This window comes from Opisthocomus hoazin, chromosome Z, assembly GCF_030867145.1.
Source record: "Opisthocomus hoazin isolate bOpiHoa1 chromosome Z, bOpiHoa1.hap1, whole genome shotgun sequence".
Classification (NCBI taxonomy): domain Eukaryota; kingdom Metazoa; phylum Chordata; class Aves; order Opisthocomiformes; family Opisthocomidae; genus Opisthocomus; species Opisthocomus hoazin.
Window position 1 is genome coordinate 29,416,848 of NC_134454.1, and position 25,288 is coordinate 29,442,135.

Consider the following 25,288-nt stretch of genomic DNA (forward strand, 5'->3'; position numbering starts at 1 on the left):
AGGTGAAAGCAAACTGTGGCCTGCACTCTGCTGCCAAAGGGATGGAGAAGAATGCATTAGCGATGTCAGTTGTAGCATACCACTTGGCTGCCTTTGACTCCAGCTGATATTGAAGTTCTAGCATGTCTGGCACGGCAGCACTCAGCGGTGGTGTGACTTCATTCAGGCCACGGTAGTCTATTGTCAGTCTCCACTCTCCAGTAGATTTTCTCACTGGCCATATGGGACTATTAAAGGGTGAGCGAGTTTTGGTGATCACTCTTTGACTCTCCAGCTGGCGGATCAGCTGATGAATGGGGAGAAGGGAGTCTCGGTTGGTACGATACTGTCGCCGGTGCACCGTTGTGGTCGCGATTGGTACCTGTTGTTCTTCAACCCTCAGCAACCCCACAACGGAAGGATCCTCCGAGAGACCAGGCAAAATGGACAGCTGTTTAATATCTTCCGTCTCCACAGCAGCTATGCCAAAAGCCCACCGATACCCCTTTGGGTCCTTGAAATACCCTCTCCTAAGATAGTCTATCCCAAGGATGCACGGAGCCTCGGGGCCAGTTACAATGGGGTGCTTCTGCCAGTCCTGCCCAGTGAGGCTCACTTCAGCCTCCAGTACACTCAGCTCTTGGGACCCCCCTGTCACTCCCGAAATGCAAATGGACTCTGACCCTTTGAACTCTGATGGCATTAAAGTACGCTGTGCACCAGTGTCCACTAGAGCTTTATACTCTTGTGGATCTGACGTGCCAGGCCACCGAATCCACACCATCCAATAGACACGGTTGTCCCTTTCCTCCACCTGGCTGGAGGCAGGGCCCCTCTAATCCTCGTCAGAGAATTTGCTGCTCACCTGCTGTAAAAATGACTTGGAGGTCCCCTCCAGAGGATCGGAAGCAAGGTCAAACTGTCTACCTGGTCTGGAGAGCTGGCTGCTGGAAACTGGAGCGGCACTTTTCCTAACAGAATCCCTTTTGGTGATTGTTTTACCTTGCAACTCACGTACTCGGGCCTCTAGACTTGAGGTGGGTTTTCCATCCCACTTCCTCATGTCCTCTCCATGGTCACGCAGGTAGAACCACAGGGTGCCCCGGGGTGTATAGCCTCTGTATTCCCTCTCCTGAGCAGAGAAACGCCTGCCCCTAATAGCTGAGACACTGGCCCGTACAGGTGGGGAGTAGGACATATTCCTGTCTAGTCGCTTGACCAGTTTCTCCACGGCTGAGACAAGGGAGGAAGAGAGACTTTCCTCATATTGGCGGAGTCTGACAGCCACCTCATCCACTGTTGGTGCGTCTTTACCTTTCCAGTTTACAACTGCCAGTGAGTTGGCATGCGAGGAGGGTGCGCTCCGCACAAACTTCCTCCACATGGATTGTGAGCACTGGAGTTCATCTGGGTCTGTGGGTACCTGCTCATCGTCTGTGTCACAGTAAACCAGCTCCCGCACAGCTAATTCCCTCAAGTACTGAATACCCCTTTCCATATTGGTCCACTTGCCAGGATAGCATACAAAATCGTCACTGAAGGGGTACCTCTCCCTCACGCCTGACAGAAGTCTCCTCCAGAGGCTGAGGATTTGTTCCTTTTTCCCAATGGCCTTGTCAATGCCCCCATCCCTGGCCAGGGATCCCAGCTGCTTGGCTTCCTTGCCCTCTAATTCCAAGCTGCTGGCCCCGTTATCCCAGCACCGCAGCAGCCAGTTGGCAATGTGCTCGCCTGGGTGGCGGCTGAAATCTTTCCGCATGTCTCACAGCTCGCTCAGTGACAGGGACCGGGTGATGATCTCTGTCTCTGTCTCCCGTGATGACCCTGGCTCATCATCATCCCTCCCGGAGCGATCTGCTCTCTTTGCGTCTTTCTTTAGTTTTACGGGGGCGACTGCTACCTGCACAGGTTGGTCATTGGGCTCAGTCACTGTGCCTGTGGCTGGAGCTGGGGCTGGAGCAGCTGCTGTGCCCGCTGGGGAAACCGAGGCAGACCCTGCAGCTGTGGCAGCGGTGGTGCTGGCTGGGGGGGCTGTGACTGCCTGCTGGGCTGGAGGTGCTGCAGGGCCGGCTGGGGGGGCAGCGCCAGCTGCAGTGCCTGCTGCTTCATTCCCCCCCCTTTCCCCTTTAGGGCTCTGAACAGTGTTGAACAGGGCAGCTCGGTAGGCGTGGGCCAGACCCCAGCACATTGTGGTGATCTGTGTCTCTCTGGAGTTCCCAGGGTGGCAGCACACTTTTTTCAGATATTTTACCAGATTGTCCGGATTCTGTATTTGTTCAGGGGTGAGTTTAAAACACACCGGGGGTGCCCACTGCTCTAGACACCTGCCCATGCTGTCCCACACACCCAGCCACTCACAGCTATCCGGCCCCGGGGCAGGTCTCTGCACGATGTTCTTAACGACTTGCTTAACCCTAAACAAAAACCAAAACCCATTCAGGAGGCATAACAAAAGGAGAGTGCTGCCCTGAGCATCCCACGGGTACTCGAAATTATCAAAAGCCGTTAGGACCGGCCTGAAGGAGAGAGGGGGGGCGAAAGAGTGGGGGAAGGTATCCCCTTCGGTTTTCCCCACAGACTGGGTTTGATTATTCACAAATTCTAAGACATAGGATCCGAGGTATGGAAATGACCGCAGTGCCGCATGCAAATACAAGTCTAATTTCACACACAGTGATGCTATCATATCATAAGTCGATATCGTACAGTACAGCAAAATCATCATCCTGATCTTTTTTCCCGAGGTAACAAACAGCACGGCCACAAACACATACAGGAAGTAAGGATTTACGTAGCAGAGATATTTGATCAAAGTCAGAAACATTTTTGCCGGCGACTTTAACTAACACAGTAAATGCGTATAACAAAATTTAAGCAAATCTAAGAAAACAGTTTTAACACCCACTGCTCAGCCCTGCCGTTATCCCTGCCCCACGTTGGGCGCCAATTAAATATTTTGGTTTCGGCTGCCGCCGGCAACAAAAGTGCCACGCGGCCGCCCCTCCCCCCGCCGGCGTGCGGAGGAGAATGGAAAGAAAGAGGCAGAAACTGGTGGGTCGGGATAAGGGCAGTTTAACAGAACAGCAAACAGAGGGAAAACAGGAACAACGACGATACAAATAAGGAGAAAACACAACCACGAACCGTACAACAGCCGCTCTCCCGAAACCGGACCGGCGCTGCGCCCGCCCCAAGCCGCGAGTGCGTTCCCGCCGCACCGCCCCCCCCCCACCGGAACCCAGCGTGACGTCCCATGGTATGGAATACCCGGCTCTGTTTGGCCAGGTGGGGTCAGCCCCCACCCCCCGGCTGTGCCCCTTCCTGGAGTCTGGTGAAAATTAACCCTGTTCTGGCCAAACCCAGGGCAAGTCTGTCTCTGTTAAGTGTGAGGCAGGTCTGAAGGATATTCAGCGCTTAGCCTTTTAGGAAACCCTTTTTCAATGTGTGCTTGGGATGTGGTTTCCAGCAGGTGTTCCGTGGAAGAGGAGATCTGAGCCTCCTCTCTGATGCAGTCCCACTGCTGCCTCCTCTGTTCTTAAGCTGGCTTCTCGTCTTGTTCGAACAGCTCTGTAGAGAAACTTTATGTGCGGTGGAAGGGATGTAGAAGGTAGGACTCAGGTCTGAACGATTGTCTGTGGTGGGGAGGAGCAGGATGCTGAACACGCCGTAAGTGATGAAGATAAGAGGGAAGATGGAGCAAATATGTTCTGTCGTGGTTTAACCTGGCAGCCAGCAACTGGGACCACGCAGCTGCTCACTCGCTCCTCTTCCCCTGCGGGATGGGGGGGAGGACAAAAAGAAGTAAAACCCAGGGGTTGAGATGAAGACAGTTTAATAAGACAACAAAGGAAATAATAGTAATAAGCAAAACAAACAGTATCACTTCTGTGGCTAGGAGTCCTGTTCAGGACAAAGTTCAGCACGGTAGATCTCTGACTCTCTGCTATTTGTAACTCTCATATGCTGAGCAGACTACTGCTTCTTACACTGGAATCTGCTCTTAAGATTTTCCAGGGTAATGCAAGCTTAATTTCTGTTTTCCTGGTAGCAAACAGAGAAAATGAAGAAAGGATGATGAAGGTAATAAATGAAGCATGGAATAGCAGCAAAACTATTGCAGTGTGTGTGTGCATGTAGCTTTGTGGCTTGAGATCACATCTATTTATAACCACATAAGTCAGTTTCAAATAGTGTGTAAACAGCCTCTTGTATACAAATATTTGATGAATATTAATATTCATATTTAACTGAGAAATGGAAAACGTGGAAGTTGTGTAAGTCTTTCTAATCAACTTTTCTGTGTGCGCAAGTCGTTTGATCAGAATTCTTTAAAATGTTACTGAGAAGAAATTAAAAATGCTGCTTTGGCAGTAGTTGGAACCTGAGCAATAAGAAAAGTAGTGTTTAATAAAACATTTTTGAGTACATTTTGAAGGTTGTGGGGTTTTTTTCCCCCTGTTGCTACAGAGGATATTTAGGTAAAATGCCTTATGACTGGTCATATTTTGGAAAATGTTTTCTGAAACTCTCCCTAGCAAAACTGCCTCCATGCCTGGAGTTCTTGCATAGAGCTCAGCAGTTTTTTTTAAATTGTAAACCTTTGAGTCCATGAAGACATCTTCACTATCTTTCTTGTTTTGGTCACAAGCTGACAGTTTGAAGTACTTCTTTGCTATGCTTGGTGTGCCACTGATGGTAATCCCAAGGGTATTAGTGATTTGAATTGTGCTCCGCCAGCTGGGGTCAGGTGTGGACTCATTCAGCTGTATTGATAGGTGTGCAATGTTGGGGTGCGTCAGCTGGCGGAAGCATAAGCCTTGATGCTAACTGCCGGAAGCTTAAGTTGTCTGGCTGCCAAGAGTTCATCTGGTTTTGTTTTTTCTTCTTTTTTTGCCCTCCCCCCCCTTTATTTTTGCCCTTCCTCCAACTTCTGACATCTTAAAACCCGTCCAAGGCCTACTGGAGACTCCCATTTGACTGTTTACTGTACTGCTGGGGCAATTGCATCTTGGCAGTATGACATTCAGTTACATTCTGTATTTCCTCATCTGTCTGCCTATGAAGTATCAATGAAGTTATCTTAAAAACTGAATCCAGTATGGATGATAGTAATCTAGTAATACGTACTTACAAAACTGAGAAAATAGAATTTTCTGTTTTCTGCTATAAGCCAAATATAAGATAACATTTTCTGATTTGAATATGCACTGTACAGAAATGCATTTGCAATCAGTAAGAGCAAAACAGGCAGTCTGAGTTGTATCCCATACATGGTAGAATCGCAGTTCTTTTGGTGCTTATGTCTTACAAATTTTGATTCAGAAATAAGAAGTGCTCAGCCACAGATTGTTGAAGAAGTGGTTTGCTTATTTTCCTTGTTTTAATTATGAAGAAATAAAGTACTGTATCAATTTTTCCACCAAACATCAGCTGTCAGTATGGAATAAAATACTGTTCATTCCTTTCGTCCAGTATCTGGTTTCTTCCTTTCAAAGAGCAGCAAGCAGAAGTGATTTGGAGAGTTACCATTAAAATTTTCTAGACTACTAGTCAAACATTTGGTAGTATAGCTGCACAACTGAAAGATTTTATTGTTGTGGGAGGAGGTGGTGGTGGTTTTCGTTTTTTGGGTTTGTTTGTTTTTTATTCCTTTTTTTGTTTCTTTTTTAATGGAGCAACTCTTTATTAGCCAGATTTTCAAAGATCTTCTTGCTGTTGATGAAATTCTTTCTGTCTGGAAAGCATTCTTACTATAAAATGTTGTGGGAGCATATTGAAACTAACTTTTTTTTATGACCTGCATTTCAAAAGAAAGTATTTCCAGTAACTTCCAGTTTGGAGTCTAAGCAAATAATCTGTAAAGTTGTAAAATACGTATATTTAGGTAGTAGTCTATCCCCTGGGCAGTTTGGGAGAGGACTTGAAGCTGGGCAAACTTGTTGTGCATGAACTGTAGCTTGCGGCTGGGTGCTTGAGCTTATTGGGAGTTGCAGCTGAGTGGAATAGTTGAGTAAGCCGGTGGTCTTGGCTAATCCTTTTTGGCTGTGATCCAGTTTGGGGAGCAGCAAGAGAAGACTTCCAGCTCTATGCCCAGTGTGTGTCTGTCAGCCAAGGGGAGAAATAGCATGCAAATGCTTAGAGCCTTCTAGCCAGTTAGCCAGATGTGTGAAAATTCAGCAGACAGGTGTGATAGGGCTGGCAGCCTTCTGGCAGTTGATAGCTGTGATAGTATCGAATTGTGTGCGGTTGACCTGTGGGTGAAAGTTGCAGTGATTTGAGGAGGAATACTGTGCATGAAGTTTTGCAGGATCAATTTATGTGTGCTAAGAACTTCTGTACATATACTTACGCTTATACCTGTACCTATAAAGGCTATCTTTTCTTGGGGGTGGTTGCTGTGGTTTTTCTTTTCTAGAGAAAAGCCTTGAATTCTTCCATCTCAGTCCTCTGTGCAGGACTTCTTGCCCAACATGAGTAACAGTCTCAAAGCCAGTGGGTGATTATTCCCAGGGATCTGCATCGTAGCTCCCCGTTTTGGAGGGGAAGCGTTATGATTCAGGCAGATGCTTAGCTGTCATCTACCGTACTCAAAGTTTAGAGAGGTGAGACTAACAGCATACCCTTGAAAACTGCCTTTCCTGGTGGCCTCCGCTGTCTCGTGTTGTTTGAGCCGCCACTATTCAGTGCACTGTTAAGCAGGCAAGCAGCAGTCATGACCTCTGCAGAGAAACTGGCTCAGAAGGAATGAAGGGACTGCATAAATGTTCATGTCAAAGTTGAGATTGTGTCATCTGCAGCTCTGGAATTGCAAAGCATTCAAAGGCAATGACCCAGCCCCCAAAATAAGTACAGGAAAGCCATTCTGAACTGGGGGAGGAGGGGTACTGGCTTTAGAAATTTTTTTCTTCCCCCCGTCATACCTGCGTTATCAAGGTATTCAGCAGCACAGGCTCCAGCTTTTGCAAAGTGGTGTCACTGGGGAAGTAGTGAATGCACTGCTGATTCTGTGCTGAGATCCAGACGGACACCTCCTAGACCCAGCAGGTTGTCACAGCCCCGGCCAATGCTGTGGCCATGCTGGGTTCCAGAAGGGGCCTTGGAGCTGCTCTGCCCGGGGCACCGCAATGTGTGGCCGGGACAGGACCGGCTGTCTCTCGATGGCTGACGTCAAGGCCTGCTTTCCCTGGTTCTCCTGTTAGAGAAGGGATTTGGATTTTACTGAAGTAGAATCTGTGTGATCTGTTCTTGAGAAATGGAGCCAATGTCATGTTCGTGGCTCGTCTTGTCTGAAAAAGGGAAACTTTGTTGTGTTAAGGATTGTTTCTGAGTGGTGTGTAAACCCCTGGGCCCTTTCTTCTTTTCTCTTCAAAAGACGGACTAAACTTTCGTAAATTCTTCCAAGTTCAGAAAGTATGTTGGCTCGATTTCTTAGCACTCTTGAGGCGATGTGCTCCAGCCCTCTCCCGTGTAGTACAGCTGTCTTACTAAGCTGTTCTTCAACCTGTGGTTTCCTCCCAGTGTGTGTATTCCTGTTGTATTTAAGAGTGTGTGCTTTCTTCTGCTGTTTTGTGGAGGTAGAAACAAAGCGTGCACTGAGACATCAGACTTCCCTACCTTCTCTTTGTTTTACACACTTCTTGCACTGAATAGTGGAACTCCAGTTCTTTGGTGGTACAGGCTGTGTTCTTGCTGCCTCACTAATGTCCTTACTAACTGACACTCATTTGGCACTTCAGTCTTTCTGCATTTGTCATCTGCATGGTCATTTCATTCCATAATACTGTTATGTGCCTTTGTTGTTGTTGTTGCACCTTTTTCTTGGATTGGGGAGGAATTTTTGATGCAGCCAGAGTAACCTCTTACTGTTTGTTGTCTGTCTTCCATTGATATTTGCCATGAAGTTTTTTTAATATAGCCTGAATCGCCTGATGTTTGTCTTGTGCTTTTTTTCTTCAGTTTAGCTATTTTTTTGAAGAAACTCTTTCTACCAATTCCCTGAATTTGTTTGACTTCTGAAGTCTGTTAGCTTTACTCTGATTGTTTCAGAACCTCTTCTCTCCGGAAGAAAATGCTACAATTTCATATCAGTCATACATACTTTCCACTATTACTTTTTAGGTAGATACTCAGGGAAATTCATCCTCAGTTTTCTCATTCCATATGATGCCCATAAGATTCATGAGGTGACTTGTTAGTGCTTGTCTCTTCATCCTGTTTTCTCCCCTTCCCTCTGGAGACTGATTCTCTATTTCATGATTGATTGTGGCTCCTGGAAGTCTACTGTTTTATTCCGTTGTGATAATGTTCATTATTTCAGCTTGCCATTGAGATAATCTGCCAGCCAGGAGTATTAGTAATAGTAAGTCTTTGACTGTTTGGTTCCAACAGGAAACTTGCAGTAAAATTCAGAAAACATTTTGCTTGTGAGTCTGAGACGCATTTCATCTAAACTGACCGCTAAACACGACAAATCTTCTCTGCAAAACCTTCAGCCTTTTACAGGAGGAGAATTGGTGTGCACTGGAAATGCCACAGCTGTGTGCTGTGCTCTGAACCCAAATCCTTCAGCTCTTTCTTATTTATGGGTGACCGTACAGGTGTGCCAAAAGGCCTGGCAGGATCAGCTTGGTGGCTTTCCAGGTGGATGGCCAGGTTTGCCTCCGTTACCAGCTGGCTGCCCCGTCAGTCTGTAGGTACATGGACACATACACCGACACACTCCTGTAGTAATGTGCCAGTTTGTGAGACCTGACAGGGAGCTCATCAGAGCGTCCCACGAACCTCCAAGTACGGACTTTGTTCTTAACCGAGTTTAAAAACGTAACTGGAACAGGCAATGAGTGGGAAGGAATGATACGGTCTTTATTTGACTACTTCTGTGCAAATCTGTTTAACCATCATGCGCTGTGACAGAAGAAGGAGGTCAGCAGTGTAATCCTCCAGCCTGTCTGTGGCCAGGGTCCTCCTCTTCCACTTTTTCACTCCACGCTGCGACAAGTGAGATACTAATGTGCTGTCTCGCCCTACAGCTTTGAAGGGAGGACTTTAGGTTTCAGTAGCAGTGATTCCTGGTAATCTTCAATGGTGTGGACCAACCCACCATATTTAATAAAGATACTAAACCTGTACTGCCTGAGCAGAGCTGTCAAAGCTACTGGCAAAAGTATGGCTCCTTCTAGGAGCCAGATACTCAGAAATACTGTTTTCTTGGTAGGAATGAAAACCAAGTTATGTTGTGCTTGCTTTTCGGTGCTGACAGACACTGCATGTCAGATTGGTGCTGATCTGAGGTAAGTCTGACTCGTCCTTGGGGAAATGACTGTGTACATTCACTCTTCCTGCTCCTCCTCTGCCTTCTCCTAGTGCACCGTAGACGGGGAGACATTCCTTCTGCTCCAGGGTAGGCAGTTGCTTCAGGAACAGCTGTAATATTTTAAGATAATAGTACTCCACTGCTTGGAGCTATTACTACAACAGAGCCGTGGTAATCCCTCGCTGGTGTCTGTGCAGTGCAAGCCGTCGTGGCTCCAGTTGCTGCGGAAGCTAGCCAGAGGTGACCTGGCTGGGTTTGCACTGAAGCCGGGTATGAGCACCTGCAGTTCTCAGCAATGCTTCTCACTGTGAGGAGGGGAGACTCTCCCATCTAAAAGACCACTGGTAAGTGTTGAAGGTGGTAGCCACTCAAGCTGTTGTAGCTTGAGAAGGTGTCCTCTGCCTGTGCAGTAGGCAAGCAATCCTGAAGCACCGGTTGTACAGCAGCAGCATTGTTCTCAACAGCATGTGTGTGCTACCAAGGCATTCGTTAGAAACCCAGTCACTGTTTTTCTGCTGGTGTGTAAACACAAATGTATTTCTTCATCATACATGATTTTAAAACTTTTCAGTCACTGTCAGATTTTGCAAACTGACGTTTCCTTCCAGTACAGTGGGTGACAAGTGGCAAATGGTTAACAGTGAAACCTGGCATTTGCAGTGTTATGGGTCAGTGTCAGCCTTGGTTTCTGCTGATACAGGATTTTAAAGCAACCTTCTGCCATGTGTAACAAGTGTTCTAAGTGTACAAAGAAACGTCATACACGGGCTGCTCAGCTAGATACCACCTACCGTTAATCCCGTGGCATGTGTAATGCTTTAAAGTTTGCATTTAGCGAAGGAGTGTGTCTGTGCTCTGCTCTCTGCCAGCGACTCTGCTTATGATAGCTCCATGCTGCTACCTCTGCTTACTGCCAGGGCAGGATGCATTGCGTTAAGCTTGGTAACTGTAGAAAATTATATATCAGGGAGAAAATAGCATGTAAAAGCCTGCTACTGTCCCATTGAAAACAGCGGGGAAGACCAAGGTTAGCACCTTTATTATCAGGAAGAGGTGGAACTTCATTTATTTTTGTAAAAGTCTCATCTTACACTTTAAAATGTGTTTTGTCATGTAACTGTTTTTTTAGCTGCCATTTAGTATATTTTTATAGTTAATGGCATGTTGAGTATTTATATGGTTTAAGCCCAAGAAACTACTTAGAGGTTACCTTAAAAGTACACATATTTTCATAAAATGCCAAGTTTGAGATTCTGGCCAGGAAAAGGAGTTGCAGGTGTGGGCAGAGCTGTGTTGGCAGGCCAGGAGCACTCCTGCTTCTTGCTGCTCCTGTGTCACGGCTCTGGTCCTTGGCAGGCTGATGCATCTCACTCATCAGGCAGAAAACTGTTCACTTATTTTTGGTTAGGTTAATGTTCTAAGCCCTTAGCTGGGAAAGGGAGAAGAAACGAGGGAGTAGTGAGAAGAGAATATTTTTGGTCCTCGGTGTCTAGTGCGTGGTTGGAAGAATTCTCTTCTGTTTGTTTTGGAAGGAATTTGGATATTTTAGTGTAAACAGCTTGCCCTCGATGAGGAGAGGCAAAAAGGGCAAAGGCTACATGAGCAGCAGACTGATTTTGCGCTGGACAGCACTGAGAATTACATGATAAAGGCTTTTACTGCTTATGGTCTCTGCAAGTTGCCAGAGCACCCAAGAGCTTGTCTCACTTCCTCTACTGCAGCAAACTCCTCATCCCTGATGACAAAAGATTTCCATCATCATCAGTTTGGCTAGCGTGAAGTAAGCCTCCGTGTCCTGGCCCTTGGGCGCAGGGGAGAGGAAAGAGTATGCAGTCTGTCAACCCACACAGAGAGCAGGGAGCTGTCTGTAATCTGACTTCAGGAACAGTATGTCTAAATGATTTAGCTTTCTCGGCTGGTGACATTAGGTTGGGGGAGGCAAGAAGGTGGGAGAGAAGGCTACAGAAACATGCAATCTGTTAAGCAGAGGTAAGTGACACCTGAGCAAACTGGAGGCACAGAGCACTGGGAAGCTAAACAAACACTGAAAATATGAAGTCAATTAATTTCAGCATGTTTCACTCTTCATTTGCATCTGTCATTTGCAAATGAAAGTAAGGTAGTCTTATTTCTGAGGACTGCAGCTGCTGATGCGCTTGAGATGTTCAGCAGCTTTCACGTAGGAATATTGTGGGAATGATGCTGTAGCTTTAGTGCCCCAAGAGAACTAGGTTTGCGAGAAGGTGTATTATTTTGTTACACAGGAAAATATAGCTGGAAAAATACAGATAAACTGACAGGTGCGTAAACCTTACTTCTTTTTAACCATGGACTAGGAAGCCTGTGAGGTTCTGCTGGAAAACTTTTTGAGGAATATATGTGCCGAACATAGGTGCAAAAAAGACAAAGATTTTGATTTGAAACCTTAGAGGTCATCAAGAAAATTGTCCTGGTTTCTGCTGGGATAGAATTAGTTTTCCTCCCAGTAGCTGCTCTGGTTTGGATTTGGTAGGAGAAGAATGCTGATAACACTGATGTTTTCAGTTGTTGCTAAGAAATCAATGACTTTTTCCAGTTTCTCATATTCAGCTCACGAGCAGGTGTGCAGGAGCTGGGAGGTAGCACAGCCAGGCAGAGCCGAGCTGGTCGGTGGAAATATTCCATACCCTGGACATCATGCTCAGCTTATGAATGGGGGTTGGCCGGGGGGCAGGAATCTGCTCTTTCCTTTCCGTGAGTTCAAATCCTTCCTTTTCCGGGAGTTCATGTCTTTTTTGGGAGTTTGGCTAAATTTACAAAAATCTTGCAAGTCTGGGGTTCTGTGATCACTGCGTGGGGACTGACTGTGAGTCAGTCACTGGGTGGTGAGAAAAATTGCATATAGTTTGTTTCGCATATCATTGTTGCAGTTTTTAGTATCATCATTAGCAGTAGTAGTAGTTGTATTTCCTTTGTTGGCTTATTAAACTGTCTTTATCTCAACCCAGGAGTTTCCCCTTGTGTCCATTTCTCCTACCCATCTGGCTGTGAGGGGAAGGGAAGGGGTGAGCGAGCGGCTGTCTGGTGTTTAGCTGCCGGGTTAGACCACAACAAAAATCTACATTTTTGTGAAGCATTTGGAAATCAGTGGAAATTATTACATTCAAGATGGAGTCTACAGAAGAGTGTTTTAATTTTGCGATACTTGTGATCTATAGTAATTTCTACAAGCGGAAACCTGAGTCAAAAATGAACATGAAATTCAACCAGAGTCAGATGAAAGTAAAATGCAGAACACTGTGCGATGTGACATCTTGGCACAAACCAAGACATCCTTAGCTTATGAGTCTATGTAAAACCATGCAATAAAGTGCTTGTGGGAGAGACTGCAGACACCACCACAGCGTGTATCTCTGATCTTTTTCAAAAGATCCATGGATACCAGATACCTATTCAATGTGTAGTTGCATACTGGTGCGCAAGTTAATGTGTTGGTGGAAATAGTCATGCCAGCGCTTGAAGTCCGCAGGAGGTTAAGTAGTAGAAGCATGTGAAATTAGGATGCAGAAAGAATTTGTGAGTTGCAACTGTGTGGGTAAACTGAAAAAACCCCTGCCATTATTTCTAATAGCATTAGAGTGAAAGGGCACTTACTAGGTTACAGCTGTTTTTAGTACTTGAAGCAGTATATGTAACCAAGGGGAGGGTGACCAGGATTAACGAGGCATGCTGTGAGGACAGCTTGCAAGCAGTCAAGTGGAAGAGAGCTAGAGACGGTGAGAGTACCTGCCCAGAATCATGGCAGGAGAAGGCTTTCCCTGTCTCTAAAACCACAGTGAACGAGGAGAAAGATCAGCGTATTCAGAAAGTACTGTCAGCCTAACGGAAGGCACGGAGGCTGCTGTTCATTATAGCACTGGGTGTGAGCCCCAGATACTTAGAAGAATGCAAGGAGAATGTTTTCTGCTGTATACAGAGAAAGAAGCAAGTGGTTGTGAATAATGTCAAATATATACATGTTATGCTGCCTGTGTTTGGAGGGCTATGGTAGGACCTCTCAGAAAAGGCAGTGCACGTAGCCAAACAAACACTCAGTATCTCCTTTGGGACATAACTGTTTCCTCAGACCGATGCTCTGGTTTCATTTAGTTCCCAGGTGTTTGTAAGAAAACTGATCGCATTGTTGATAGGATGCAGAGCACTAACGTTAACATAGATAGTGTTCGAAGCTGGAAAAAAACCAGTAGACTGGCATGATTAGAGGTTCTGGAAAAGAGCAGTCTGCTGGCCTCAAGCTAAACAAACCAAAGTGTGAATTATGTGTAGGTGAAACGGCATGCCTGGGAGAGCTGATGCGCTGGGGGATGTGCGTAGGTAAATCACTGTAATGTCAAGGCCATTGTTAACGTACCTGCCTAAGCAACCGAAAAAACATAGCTGAATTCTTGGGTGTAGCTCAAGTTTGATGCTGCATCCAAACTGACCTTCTCACCGTTCGGGGAAGCTGAGCAGAGGTTACGCACCGGTGACTCTGCAGGGTTTGGCTTTGTGCAGCAAAGCACTTCTGCACACAGCTCAGCCTGCGTGGTCACTTGTCCCAGTTATTTCTTAGCAGGGGTAATTGACAGCAGACTGAATCGCCTGAATCTCAGATGAGATGTACAGGAAAAGGTTATACTTACATAAATATAAATATGAAAAAATATATTAAGAAAATAAATACATAGGGGAAAATTGTATTCGTATATAAATATAAGGGGAGGGAGAGAGAGAGGAGAATGACTGTCAGTGTGATCAAATAGGGGAGAAGGAGTGATTTGGCATACATGTCTTGTCAAAAATACAAAACTTACTAGAAAAAAATAAAAAATTGTTTGCCGTTGTTAGTTGAAACTTACGGAGACCAGCTTGCCATCAGGAGCTTCAGAATGGTTTTTAAAGCACTGGATTTGACAGATGCAAGAACATTTTTTCAAGAAACCCCAAATTTGAGATGTTTTTAGCTGTTTTATTGTATTTAGAATATGGATTCAGTGCTACTTTCTCTTATTTCAGAGAAAGAGATTTATATTTTGAATGTTAAATGAGGAGATTCCTAGGAGTCTCTGGATTTGAAATGGAGTCTGCATACCTTTGGAAACAAAAATAAGCTGCTTCTCTGTATAGGTCAGAGTAGTGATTTTGGAATACTGCAAGTCTCCCAAAACACAGAGAGGAACATTTAAGATCTTTTCTATGGAGCTCTTTTAAAATGTTGCTCAGCTGCTTCATTCCCCTTCACACAACGGAAAAATTGTGTCTGGATATTGATTTACTAGTTTTCATTGTATTTTTTAATTACTGTTTAAAAAAACAAAAGTGGAATGGATGGTGTGTCATATGGAGAACTTTCCGTACATGAATAGTTGTGGAAAATCAAGTCTTAACAATCCGAAAATGCTAGATCTATCTTTGTGATGCTCAGATCTGGAGCATTCCCATTATAGATGCTTCTGGGTGGTTTTTTTGCCTCCAGCACCACATGTTGATAGCACAATGTCCGTTGTTGGCGGAGGACATTTCTGTGATGTGCAGCTGTTCACTATTGTAGATTTGATGGTTGGACTTCATGGTCTTAGAGGTCTTTTCCAACCTTAATGATTCTGTGGTTTCATAGCAAAGAGGCAGGCAGTTGCTTGTTGCGGTGGTAAGGCAGCTGTTGGTGCCGTGGAAGACAGGTACATGAGTACCTGAACCGTGCCTTGACGCACTACCATCATGCTGTGCTTGCTGCATCACATTGATTTGATAGCTTTCTGGATAATGGTTATGCACCTCTGTACCCTCAGTTAAATTATGTAAATTTTTAGTTATGGCATGTGGCTAATAAAACAATGAAGCAACTATACTTCTTCTCAACTGCAAGAAGCCATGCATGATAGCTGCCTGCTTCTGACAGGTTTACTGGGCAGCTTTCAAGAGAAAGCAGAAGCTAGTTTATTGCAGTTCCTTGCTTTTCTAAGCCCAGCCTTTGAACTTCATGGAAAAATGTGGCCATTGTCCTTCTGTTCTTTTCCTCCTTAGAAATAATGATAAACTAAACTCAGTGCTTGAAGTTCAGTCTTAGACTGGAAACTTTCTTGGTATGCACCTTCTTATGGAACAAAACAAAGGTACTACTGTTTCACCTTTTATGGACAAATTATTTCCTGAAAGACTGTTGTGATAACTTGAGCCCTTCTTCTGTAGGCATATGTTTGTCTAAAGGGCAAGTTGAGTACCCTGCTTAAAGTCAGTGAGGCTTGCCTGGGCGGTGCAGGGAGTGTGGCTCAGAGCACCTAAGTCAGATAACATGAACAGATAAGGTGAAAATCTTGGTGGTGCTTTCAGGTTTTCACTGCCTTTTATGGAAAGTTAGGTGTTGTCTTAATCTTTTGACTTGTAATTGGGTGAGTTTAGCACCTAGTTTTCATCAATGGACTTACTGCTGCAAGGCTTTGGTTGTAAGTTCTCATTAAGCTAATTGCATCTTCCCATCTTAACTTGTAAGAAGGTCCTTTCCACAGCACAGGTAGCATGATTACCGTTTATTTCCTGGTAATATTCTGATAACTAATTGACAAGAACTGGTTAAATGGTTCTTCTCTTTGGAGTTCAGTAGGTACTTGCAGGATGTGTGAATGCCTTGTTCAGTCAGAGCAGAAACTTCAGGCAAAACACACCAGCTTAATAAAGTGAGCTTAAGAGCTAGACAGGGACTTTTTTTTTTTTAATAGAGTGAATGTATCATCAGGCCATAGATGAATGTGTAATCTAATTTTCTTGGTAGGGAGGGGGCTCTGGCCTATGGCATGTTTTTAACAAAAATTACTTCAGCATTGTTGCAAATTGATTGGAAATATTTTTTCCTCACATTACTCATGGGATGTCAACAAGTATGCAAATGGGAAAATTCAACATATGTTTCCGTGCTGCTTTTACACAGTTTCTCACACCAGATTAATGAGTAAAAACTGCCTTTTAAAATACCGTTTCAAACTCAAGTCCTTCAGTGTTGAAGACCACCTCACTATTACTTTCTTAAGTCTTCTGCTCACACATTATATAGTCTATTAATTTGTTAATTTTGCACACTTGGACTGTAGCCATTTTTTATCTTATTCTGTTTTTATGATGTAGTTCAAGTTTGTATATCTGGTAATCCTCCTTGTTACACAGTGTTGTATCTTTTTTGGGTTTCCTTGCTGTCTTACCTGAGAGCATCAGTGTCCAACCATTTTTTTGCTGCAACGAGCACAGTGCAATGTTAGTATCTTTCTTTTGATCTCTGTGGTATACACATTTATTTCCGAATGAAGCTGTAACATTGTTAACTTCTGTAAGGACTTCCTGACAGCATAATAACCAGGGGTGGACCAGCGATTTAGATCTAATAAGACCCAATCACGTTATTTTATGTTGTGCCTTCTGTATCACATCTGTTTGTGGAAGGTGGTCCTGGCTTTCCTGTGGCAGGAGCCAGGCAGCCCCCTTGCCAGCATGGTCCCGCTCTTAATTTACCACAGGTGGATCAATCTGGAAGCCTAAAACCTGGAATATTTATTCTTTTCCTGATATCTGCCGCACTTGGTGAACATAGTTTCCATTTCACCATTTCATTTCACTGCCAGTATGTTTAGACCAAGATGTAATAATGCATGTCAAAGAATTGGAGGTGTTGTTACAGTTTCAGTTACACTCAATGAGCACATTCTATGTATTTCAGTCAAAGTTTTAGAGGTGCCTTTTTCACAGTGTTGAAATATCTTGGATTTTTTGGACCAGCGTAGGTGGGCGCAGAGTAGCGATGTTGACTTGTGCTGGAGCGCAGCTGTGTGCACCATGTGTTGCAGACAGAGTCCAGGAGTCCTGAGACGAGACTTGCTAATCTTTCTTGATATTAAAGTATTGCGCTGTCGATTTGGGTATCACAGTGCAGTACTTGCTAAAGCTTTCAACAGATGGCAGACTTATGAAGGTGGTGCGCCTGCAATAAACTCCTGGGTTTTGTGCTGTTTTGCTTTCCTTTGCAGAGTAGAAAGGATGTGATCATGCAGATCCTTTTATCTGGACTTCAGGCTTTATGTTTTGATAAGAACAAAAAAGCGAGCCTCGGAAGACAAATGAGATGCTTCAAAGTGTTACTGGGTATTCAAGTCATCTTTGCTGTAGAAAGTGTTTCCTCTCTGCCTTTTACATCTTTCTTAGATTTTCTGTACAGCAGTTATTGCTTAAAAATTGAATGATAGTTGAACTGGGAAGAATTAAGTCAACAAGATGTGACTTTTTTTTTTTTTTTTTTTTTTTTTTTTTTTGACAGATGCAGTTGTGCTTTTGGGATGAGAGGCTGGGGAGTGCATGACCCTTTCTCTCTCCACGGTACTTACAGAGGCATATCGCTGTGTCCTCTCTGAGCTGCTTCACAGTTGAGCACTGGATCGTACTGTACTCTGTTAGAAGAACCAGGTGTTTTCTGCGTAGCACACTGAGTTCTGCATTTGTTGATACGGCACAATACAAACTCGCAAATAACTGTTTTGTAAGATACTGGAGTTAAAAGCGGATATGACCTCTCTAGAGGTTCAAACTAAACCCAGTCATATGTTTGAATATCAATTTAATTTTTTTTTTATTTGGGTAAAAAAGTACAGTACATTTTTACTTTTGAAGTTGGAGAGAGTAACGTAGGGCATGTACTGCAAGTACAAACAACTAATGGCAACATTTTTTACAAAGTGCTTCTCCTAGATTTTGAATTTTTACACTTAATAGGTTGCTGCAATACTTACTACTCTGTTAATGCGATGATGACAGTTACCTAGTATTGCATAACATTTTGAACACTAACGGGAAAATAGATATTCTCTGCCTCTCTACTTTGTTTAGTTAAACTACGTATTTTTGAGTATGAATGGTAAAAAGTTTCAAATAGGAATAGTGGTGTATTACAAAGTGTGTGCCAATATTTTTTACTTCCTAAAAAAAGTTCGGCTAGCAAATTCAAAAGGCGCAAAGCCTAACTTTCTTTTCTCAGACTGAAACGTTTGCAGACAATTTCCAAGCATTACTATTAAATCATTCTTTTAAACGAGATTTGATTTTGAAAGGCTTGAAACGTGCTGACAGAAGGGAGCCTCTCTGGAGAGTCAGATGAGGAATAGGAAGTGTTACTACTTTGATTTTCTAATTCAGATCTAGCCTACATAGCCTATACCGATAGAAATTGGTGCTTGTTGCAGCTCCCCCGTGCTTGGGTTGCTGAACAGGGCTTCCCAGCCCAAGTTGTGGTGGGTAGTCAGTCATTTGGGGAGTGAGTCGCTTTTCTGCAGTGGGATGCTTATTCCAGCTCTTTGGACTTAGCTGAAGATGTGCATGGCACTTTTGGGGAGCTCCTTCGGGAGTTCTGAGAGTCGTGCATAGGTCTGGTGTCATTGCAACTCTGAGGTGCACAAGTCTGAATGAATCTAGAAATCTGTTCCCACTTCGCTTGAGGTATGTGGTTGTACTACATCCATGCTGTGGATGTACGCTGGGATTGGTTTTCCTGACACAGCCTGAAGTTTGCTTGTTCTTTGAATAAACACAGGCTGTTGTTCAGGCGTGCTAACAGCTTGACACATTCCACGTGTAAAAAAACTTGATCTGGAAAAATAATCGGTGTTGCTGTACGTATGTGCTGTATTTACAGGAAGCAGGGTGTAGAGTGGGCAAATACAGAGCAGCAGTAGGTCAGTTGTTAGCTCACTGGGCACTTGTCCAAGTATCATTAAAAATGTTGACATGAAGTAATTTGTGAGTTTAATAATATTTAATTAACTACTACTTAAACACCTCTGCTCAGATTGACCTACATGTCTACTTTAAAAGTTCTGGTATAGATAATAGATTTGACATTTTCCGTATATAGGGGTTTGTGAAAGGCAATAGAGTGCACCTTAAACTTCTGCTAATCCTTTGTTTCTAAAGAAGAGGAGCAAACAAAGGCACAATACTAAACATTGTCCTATTTGTTTATTTTTCAGATTAGCACTGTACGTATATGAATATCTGCTCCATGTAGGAGCACAGAAATCAGCCCAGACGTTTTTATCAGAGGTATGTTTCCCCATCCTTTTTTTCCTTATGCAACTTTCCAGTGTGTGCAAGTGAAATACATGTATGTTGGTCTCTGATAAACAGGAGTGACAGTCTTGAATTTCTGTTTAAATTGATCAGCACAGATTTCTGGTTCTGCAGAAGCCAGTTTGCCATGTCATTTAACATGCTTTTGCCTAGCTATTTTTGCTGTGATTTGTTATCCTTGTTCTGTGATTTGCTACTACATTGTAGAAAGATTAATCTATTTTCTGTCATAAATGCACATGTTAGAGAATGTATCAACGGTACTCTTTTTTGATGACCTTCTACCTTACTGTTGATACCTTCAATTGTGAATGATGCATCCTTCCAAAATACACAGCAGTCATGCCTTTTACATCCTACTGTCATACACCTGCAATTCTCATTCTTGTAAGGACTGCTGATCTGACTGTGCATTCTTACTGTGCTTCTAACCACTTCTTTTCATCTGGCAAATCAATTATGACTACAAACATTTAGGTCCTGTTTCTTAACATGTTCAGCTGCTAATGGAATTCTTAGCTTTACACAGTTGTTACTATTTTTTATAGTCTTTCAAAGACTTTCTATACATCTTTTGGACATAGAAGTAAATTATGTCTCCTTAGCCATTTAATCTGGGCTACATAAATAAGTATATGCCAACCATACTGAGGATTTGCTTTATTATTGTTTTTAATCTTTTTTTGATGAGAACATTTAAGAGAATAATCATAATAATAGTTGATTAGTGAGGAGAAATGAGGAAAAATTAGGCAAGTTGTTCTAGGAAAATTTACTGCTTCAGTTGATACTTCTCCAAAACCTAATAAAATTACTATGCTGGTGATGACATTTTGGTGGTGGGAGAAGGGAGGGTGAGAACCTGGAGTGTTTTTTGTGGTGTTTATAGAAAATTCACATAGTGGAGATAAGGAAAAGGGGTAGAATTGTGGTAGTAATCAGTTTATGTTTATAGTAAATTGTTTTTTCTCTTCCGTAAAGCAATGGAAAAATAAGAGAGAAAATAATGGAGAGTATCACCGTGGCTTTCCCAAAGAAGCTGTTGTTTGTAAATAATACACTGTGCAAGACTAATTTTTCTCATTTTTGGTTTTGTGATGTGTTTGCAAAATGAGCATTTGAAAGAAGTATAACTGGTATGACATTTGGATTTCTAGAAAACATTGTAATACAGTTTTGTAAAACTTAGCATTTGAAACTAATTCAGTCTTGGGCTATAGAGTAACTCTCAGGTCTGAACGACCATAAAATGGGTATATCAAATCTTTCAAATTAAGACTGATACTAGCCAAAAGCCGGTAAACATGCGGCGGGGACAAGTAATGTATAGAGTTGGTATGAGGTGTCTCTTAGGTTTCACAATTTATTTACCTCATTCATTAGCAGTGTAGAGGGCTAAATGCTATGCTGACAATACTTGTGCATGGTTGTGTGTGGGAACCAGAGGCAGTTATCACTGATACGGAGAAACCTGGAAAAAAGTATATTTGGGTGAACAGGTTCAGACTGAGAAAACTGTACACTAATATGGCTTGGAGAAAATCAACTAAAATGAGCAAGTTAGATGACAGGTGGTAAAAGCAGCAGAAAAAAAATGGGAGTTGATTGTGTAGTAGATGGGTCTTAACATCGTAATGCCCATTCAGTCCTGGGTTGTAAACCACAAATAGCTCTGCCCCAGCTCTGTACCCCATGAGAGTCAGCTGTTTTTCTGAGAGAGCGAGTATTGGAATGTGGGGTGAAACACGAGAACATCAGTTGAGAGAAGTGCAATAAAAGTCTTGTAGTGAGTCCACCATCTGAAACTTACGGCTTTCCATGTGTTTTTGTCCTTGTCTGGCTCATAGTTGTTGAGAAGCAACTGCTGTGTTGCAGTGAGCTTGTGTGAAGTAGTCCAGGGGTAGGAGACACCCAGGTGACACAGGAGGAAATTTGTATTTGTTTGGTCCCTCCTTAAAACCCATGGCTGTTTGGACTCAGTGCTCTCTCTGCTCTGGTAGTCTGCACCTGCCAGAATAGTTTGGAGGGGGGGGGGTTTAGTTAAAGGTGAGACAATTCAGAGTAGCTCTAAAACTGAACATTGGGATGTAAAAGAAGTAGGCCTACACAGATTGTCTGAGCTATAGAGTGGTCAGTGATATCTATATATGTATAAATGATGAAGGTTAAGAGACCTTCCTTAAAGATCTACCAGAGAATGTGGCTAAGAGTAATGGAACAAGATTAACAAAAGGAAAATTGAAGTCGGATATCATGGAATCCACTCTGTTTCTAGAGAACTTAGAGATGGTTGTCCTAAGCATTCCTGAATTTCTGTAATGCTTTTTGTCTTGTTTAAGTTTCATAGAACTGATCCACGTGTCAAAGGGCTGGAGAACCTGCCCTATGAGGAAAGAGTGAAGGAGTTTGGTCTTTTTTCCCTGGGGAAGAGAAGGCTCAGGGGGGACTTCATCACAGCATTCCAATACTTAAAAGGTGGCTACAGAGAGGACCGAGGCTCTCCCTGCTTAAGGAGCCCCGTAGAGAAGACAAGATGCAGTGGGTACAGGTTGCACAGGGAGGGGTTTCATCTCATCATTATTTTTTTTTTCCAGTGAGAACAGTCATTCACTGGAACAACCTCCTCGGGGATGTGGTAGAGTCCCCATCAGTGGAGGTTTTCAAGACGCAACTGGACAGGGTGCTAGGTAATGTAGGCTCCCTTTCCCACAAAGGGCTGTGCCAGATGGTCTCTGAAGGTCCCTTCCAACCTGAGCTGTTCTGTGATTCTATGATTGTGTGAGTCAGAAAGGTCTGGAAGTCCTCTGCTGATCTTTCAGTTAAAAGGTGAACTGTGTTTTGTGGTCCTTGTTGAGTATGGCCTTCAAAGCTTTGTTGCCTTCATATCTAAAACATAGAACCTCAAGGTCACCTAACATTTTCCTGAATCTCTTGATAGCAGAGACCTCTTCAGTTGGTTGGCTGTAACTCTTGTATCTTGGTCTGCAAATTTACCTCCTTTCAGGAAACATGGCATGAAATACTGGGGTGAAGTAACTCAGCAGCTGTTTTATGCCAATTCATCATACAGTTGGCAGAAGGGGAAGGGGCTAGCACAACCGGCTTTCAGCTAAACCATGTCATTGTTTGTGAGGGCTGAATAGAACTATTCAGATGGGGTACGCACATTTTTGAAACAAAAGAAGCTGTTTTGGTCCAGAATGTGTCCCAGCTGCTACATATTCCATCAAGAGCTGATTCTTATCCCGTGTATTTTCTGTACTTGAAGTTAGGTTCTAGCCTTGGAGGAATCGTTGTGTTAGCTTGGCTGGACAAAAAGGTGGGCATTTCCCAGGTTGTGAGCTTAATCAATACAGTTGACAATGAGGGCATTTTTCTGACAGTAATAATTCTTTACAAAAATTTTTAAGTCTTTAAAAAAGATATCTTTTAAAAAAGATACCTGCCATGTGAGACAGAAGTATGTGTTTCTTGAACAACAAGCCAAAAACCCTTCAAACAAGCCCCAAACATCCACATTCCCTTCAGGCTCCTTCTCTGAATAAATTTCTCGAGAAGAATATGTCCTGTTAAAAAGGACCAGCATAAGACCTGTGAATATAGACAATTTCCTCGTCAAGCCCTGCTTTGAAGAGCATAAATAGTGCTTAGACATAGTGAGGGCTTTCTGCACAGATGTAATTTTTACTCTTAACTGGATGATTTTTTAACTTAAAGAACAATTTTTTTGTTTTGGTTGTATGTTGCATCTCTTCATTATGTTGCTTTTGAAACTTCTCATAAGTACTGTGTGTTTGTGGTGATTAAAACAAGTCCTTCCAAGCCATTCCCAGTGCATGTGAGGATCAATCAGAGGAGTGTGCAATACTTCTGTAGTAGCTCCAGCTTCTATTTGTATTTTTCATTTGTATTAAAATTTTTATCTGCCAGCGCTTAGGTAGGTTCTTTTTATAAGATGCTTTTAATATATTAATTACTGTTAAGTGCCGTACGGTTGGTTCATTCTGCAGTTTTTACCAACAGAAGTGATAATGCCTCAAGGTTATCTTTTAGAAATAATTTTTAAATAGCAAAATTATTTTTGTATAGTCATATGCAAGTAATATGGTAGGTTACTTCATGTCAGTGCAGAGAACATTTCTAGGTGTACAACCTACGTATTCTTTTCCTGCAAGCTATTGACAGAACTTGTGTTTGAATTTCTTAAGAATTGGATGTGGAAATCAAGCTGGAGTTGAGAATCAAAAATCTTCTTTTTTTTTGGGAAAATGTCAGCTTTACAAGTGCCTCTTGCATTGTGAACACTGTATCTACCCTTTATAGTAAGCTTTTATGTACCTGATGTATATATATTTAAATACCTTTGATATTAAGGCTGTTTAAGCATTTCATTAAAATACTTGTCCTTTTGTCTGCCATTACTTCTGGCTCAAGAGCAGAATATGGTTTGTGTTTGAACAATTTTTTTCAGTAAAATTGGACAGGAAATAATGCTATGTGTTGTCATAACTGGAGGAATTTGGAGTGCATACAGCACCCAGGTTTCCACCCAGTTTTAACATGAGACATTCTTCTGCACGGTGGTGTTCTGAAGGACCTCCAGTTGTTTGCAGCAGAGCTCCTTCAGCAGTTACGTGGGCTTTACTGTAGTCCAAACTATTTAATTTTGTAGTTAAGGACAAACTAGTGACTATGGCATTAATAAAATGGTTGTGTGGGCATAGTTAAAATGCAGCATTTGGGAAGTATTGCGGAGAGACAGAACGGTGCCACTGTGCGTTACGTTGTCTAATGAGTTTGCTGATCAACAAGAAGAGTGTGAAGTCAAGGGTAAGGCTGCTTAAACTGCATTTTTTTGAAAACAATGCTAAACAAACCAGGCAGCCAAGGTGGGGAAGAAGTCACAGCCAGGGTAGCTGTTGGGGAGAGGTTGCCAGTGCAGACAAAGCAAGCCAAACTAGCTTTACGTTTTCACTAAGCAGTGGGAAACTGGGTTACAACTCCGGTGCTGCTCGTATTTGCCACATTACCTCTAACAGTGAAGCACTCCTTGAGGATTATAAAACTCTGGCTCGCTTTGGATGCGGAGGGAAGACTGCCACCTGCTGAATCCATAACACGAGTTCTGTGTCTTCTGTGCTTTCCTTAGTGCAAATGGAAAAATCTTTTAGATCATTTTAAGTGTACTTTTTAACACTTTTTTGTCCAGGGGTGTCATGCATTTTTGAGCTTAAAATAATGCACGTCTCAGTGGTGGAGAGATACGAAATACGTTGTTAATAAAATTCTATTCAGAATCTAGAATTGAAAAAGAAGTCTAAAATATGCTTTGCTAGAATAAGAAAAGCTTATTTGAAGTATCAGCTGTATTAATAAGTGTAATAAAGTAAGTAATACGGCTGTCCAGATTGATGATGATAAAGCCCTCCATAACTATGAAATATTTTCTTTTCTCTTTTTGCTATCTGCCCGAATTATGTAATGTGTTTTGGTCACAGTGATCACAAAATTGTACACCTCTGTTTTTTACTGTTTTGTTTTAGATAAGATGGGAAAAAAACATCACACTGGGAGAGCCCCCAGGATTCTTACATTCCTGGTGGTGGTAAGTATCAATTTTCTTTTCCTCTGCTTTTTAGAGTATGTTGATTGCTAGTTCCAGCAGCTGGAGACAAGAAATTCAGGTGAACACGTCTAAAGGAATGTGAAGATGAGGATGAAGAATCATTTTATTCTTAAGTAATAAAAGAAGAGAAAATTAGATACAGGAAAAGATACAGGTACTAGATACAGGAAAAGAAGTATTGCATCGTGCATTGATAAGAAAGCATCTTCAAAAGAAAGTGGCCTGCATTTCTTTCTTTACCACCTTCCAGT

The 25,288-nt window shown here is 42.9% G+C and overlaps 1 protein-coding gene across 6 annotated transcripts in view; it reads left to right on the top strand.

Annotated features, from left to right (window-relative positions):
• Positions 1 to 25,288, top strand: part of SSBP2 (single stranded DNA binding protein 2) — a 202,138-nt gene that overhangs the window by 30,069 nt on the left and 146,781 nt on the right. For all 6 annotated transcript variants that reach the window (XM_075411740.1, XM_075411744.1, XM_075411741.1 and 3 more), the window contains exons 2-3: positions 19,312 to 19,384; positions 24,955 to 25,016. In XM_075411740.1, the coding sequence (XP_075267855.1) occupies positions 19,312 to 19,384; positions 24,955 to 25,016 (135 nt within the window). The remainder of the gene's footprint in view (positions 1 to 19,311; positions 19,385 to 24,954; positions 25,017 to 25,288) is intronic.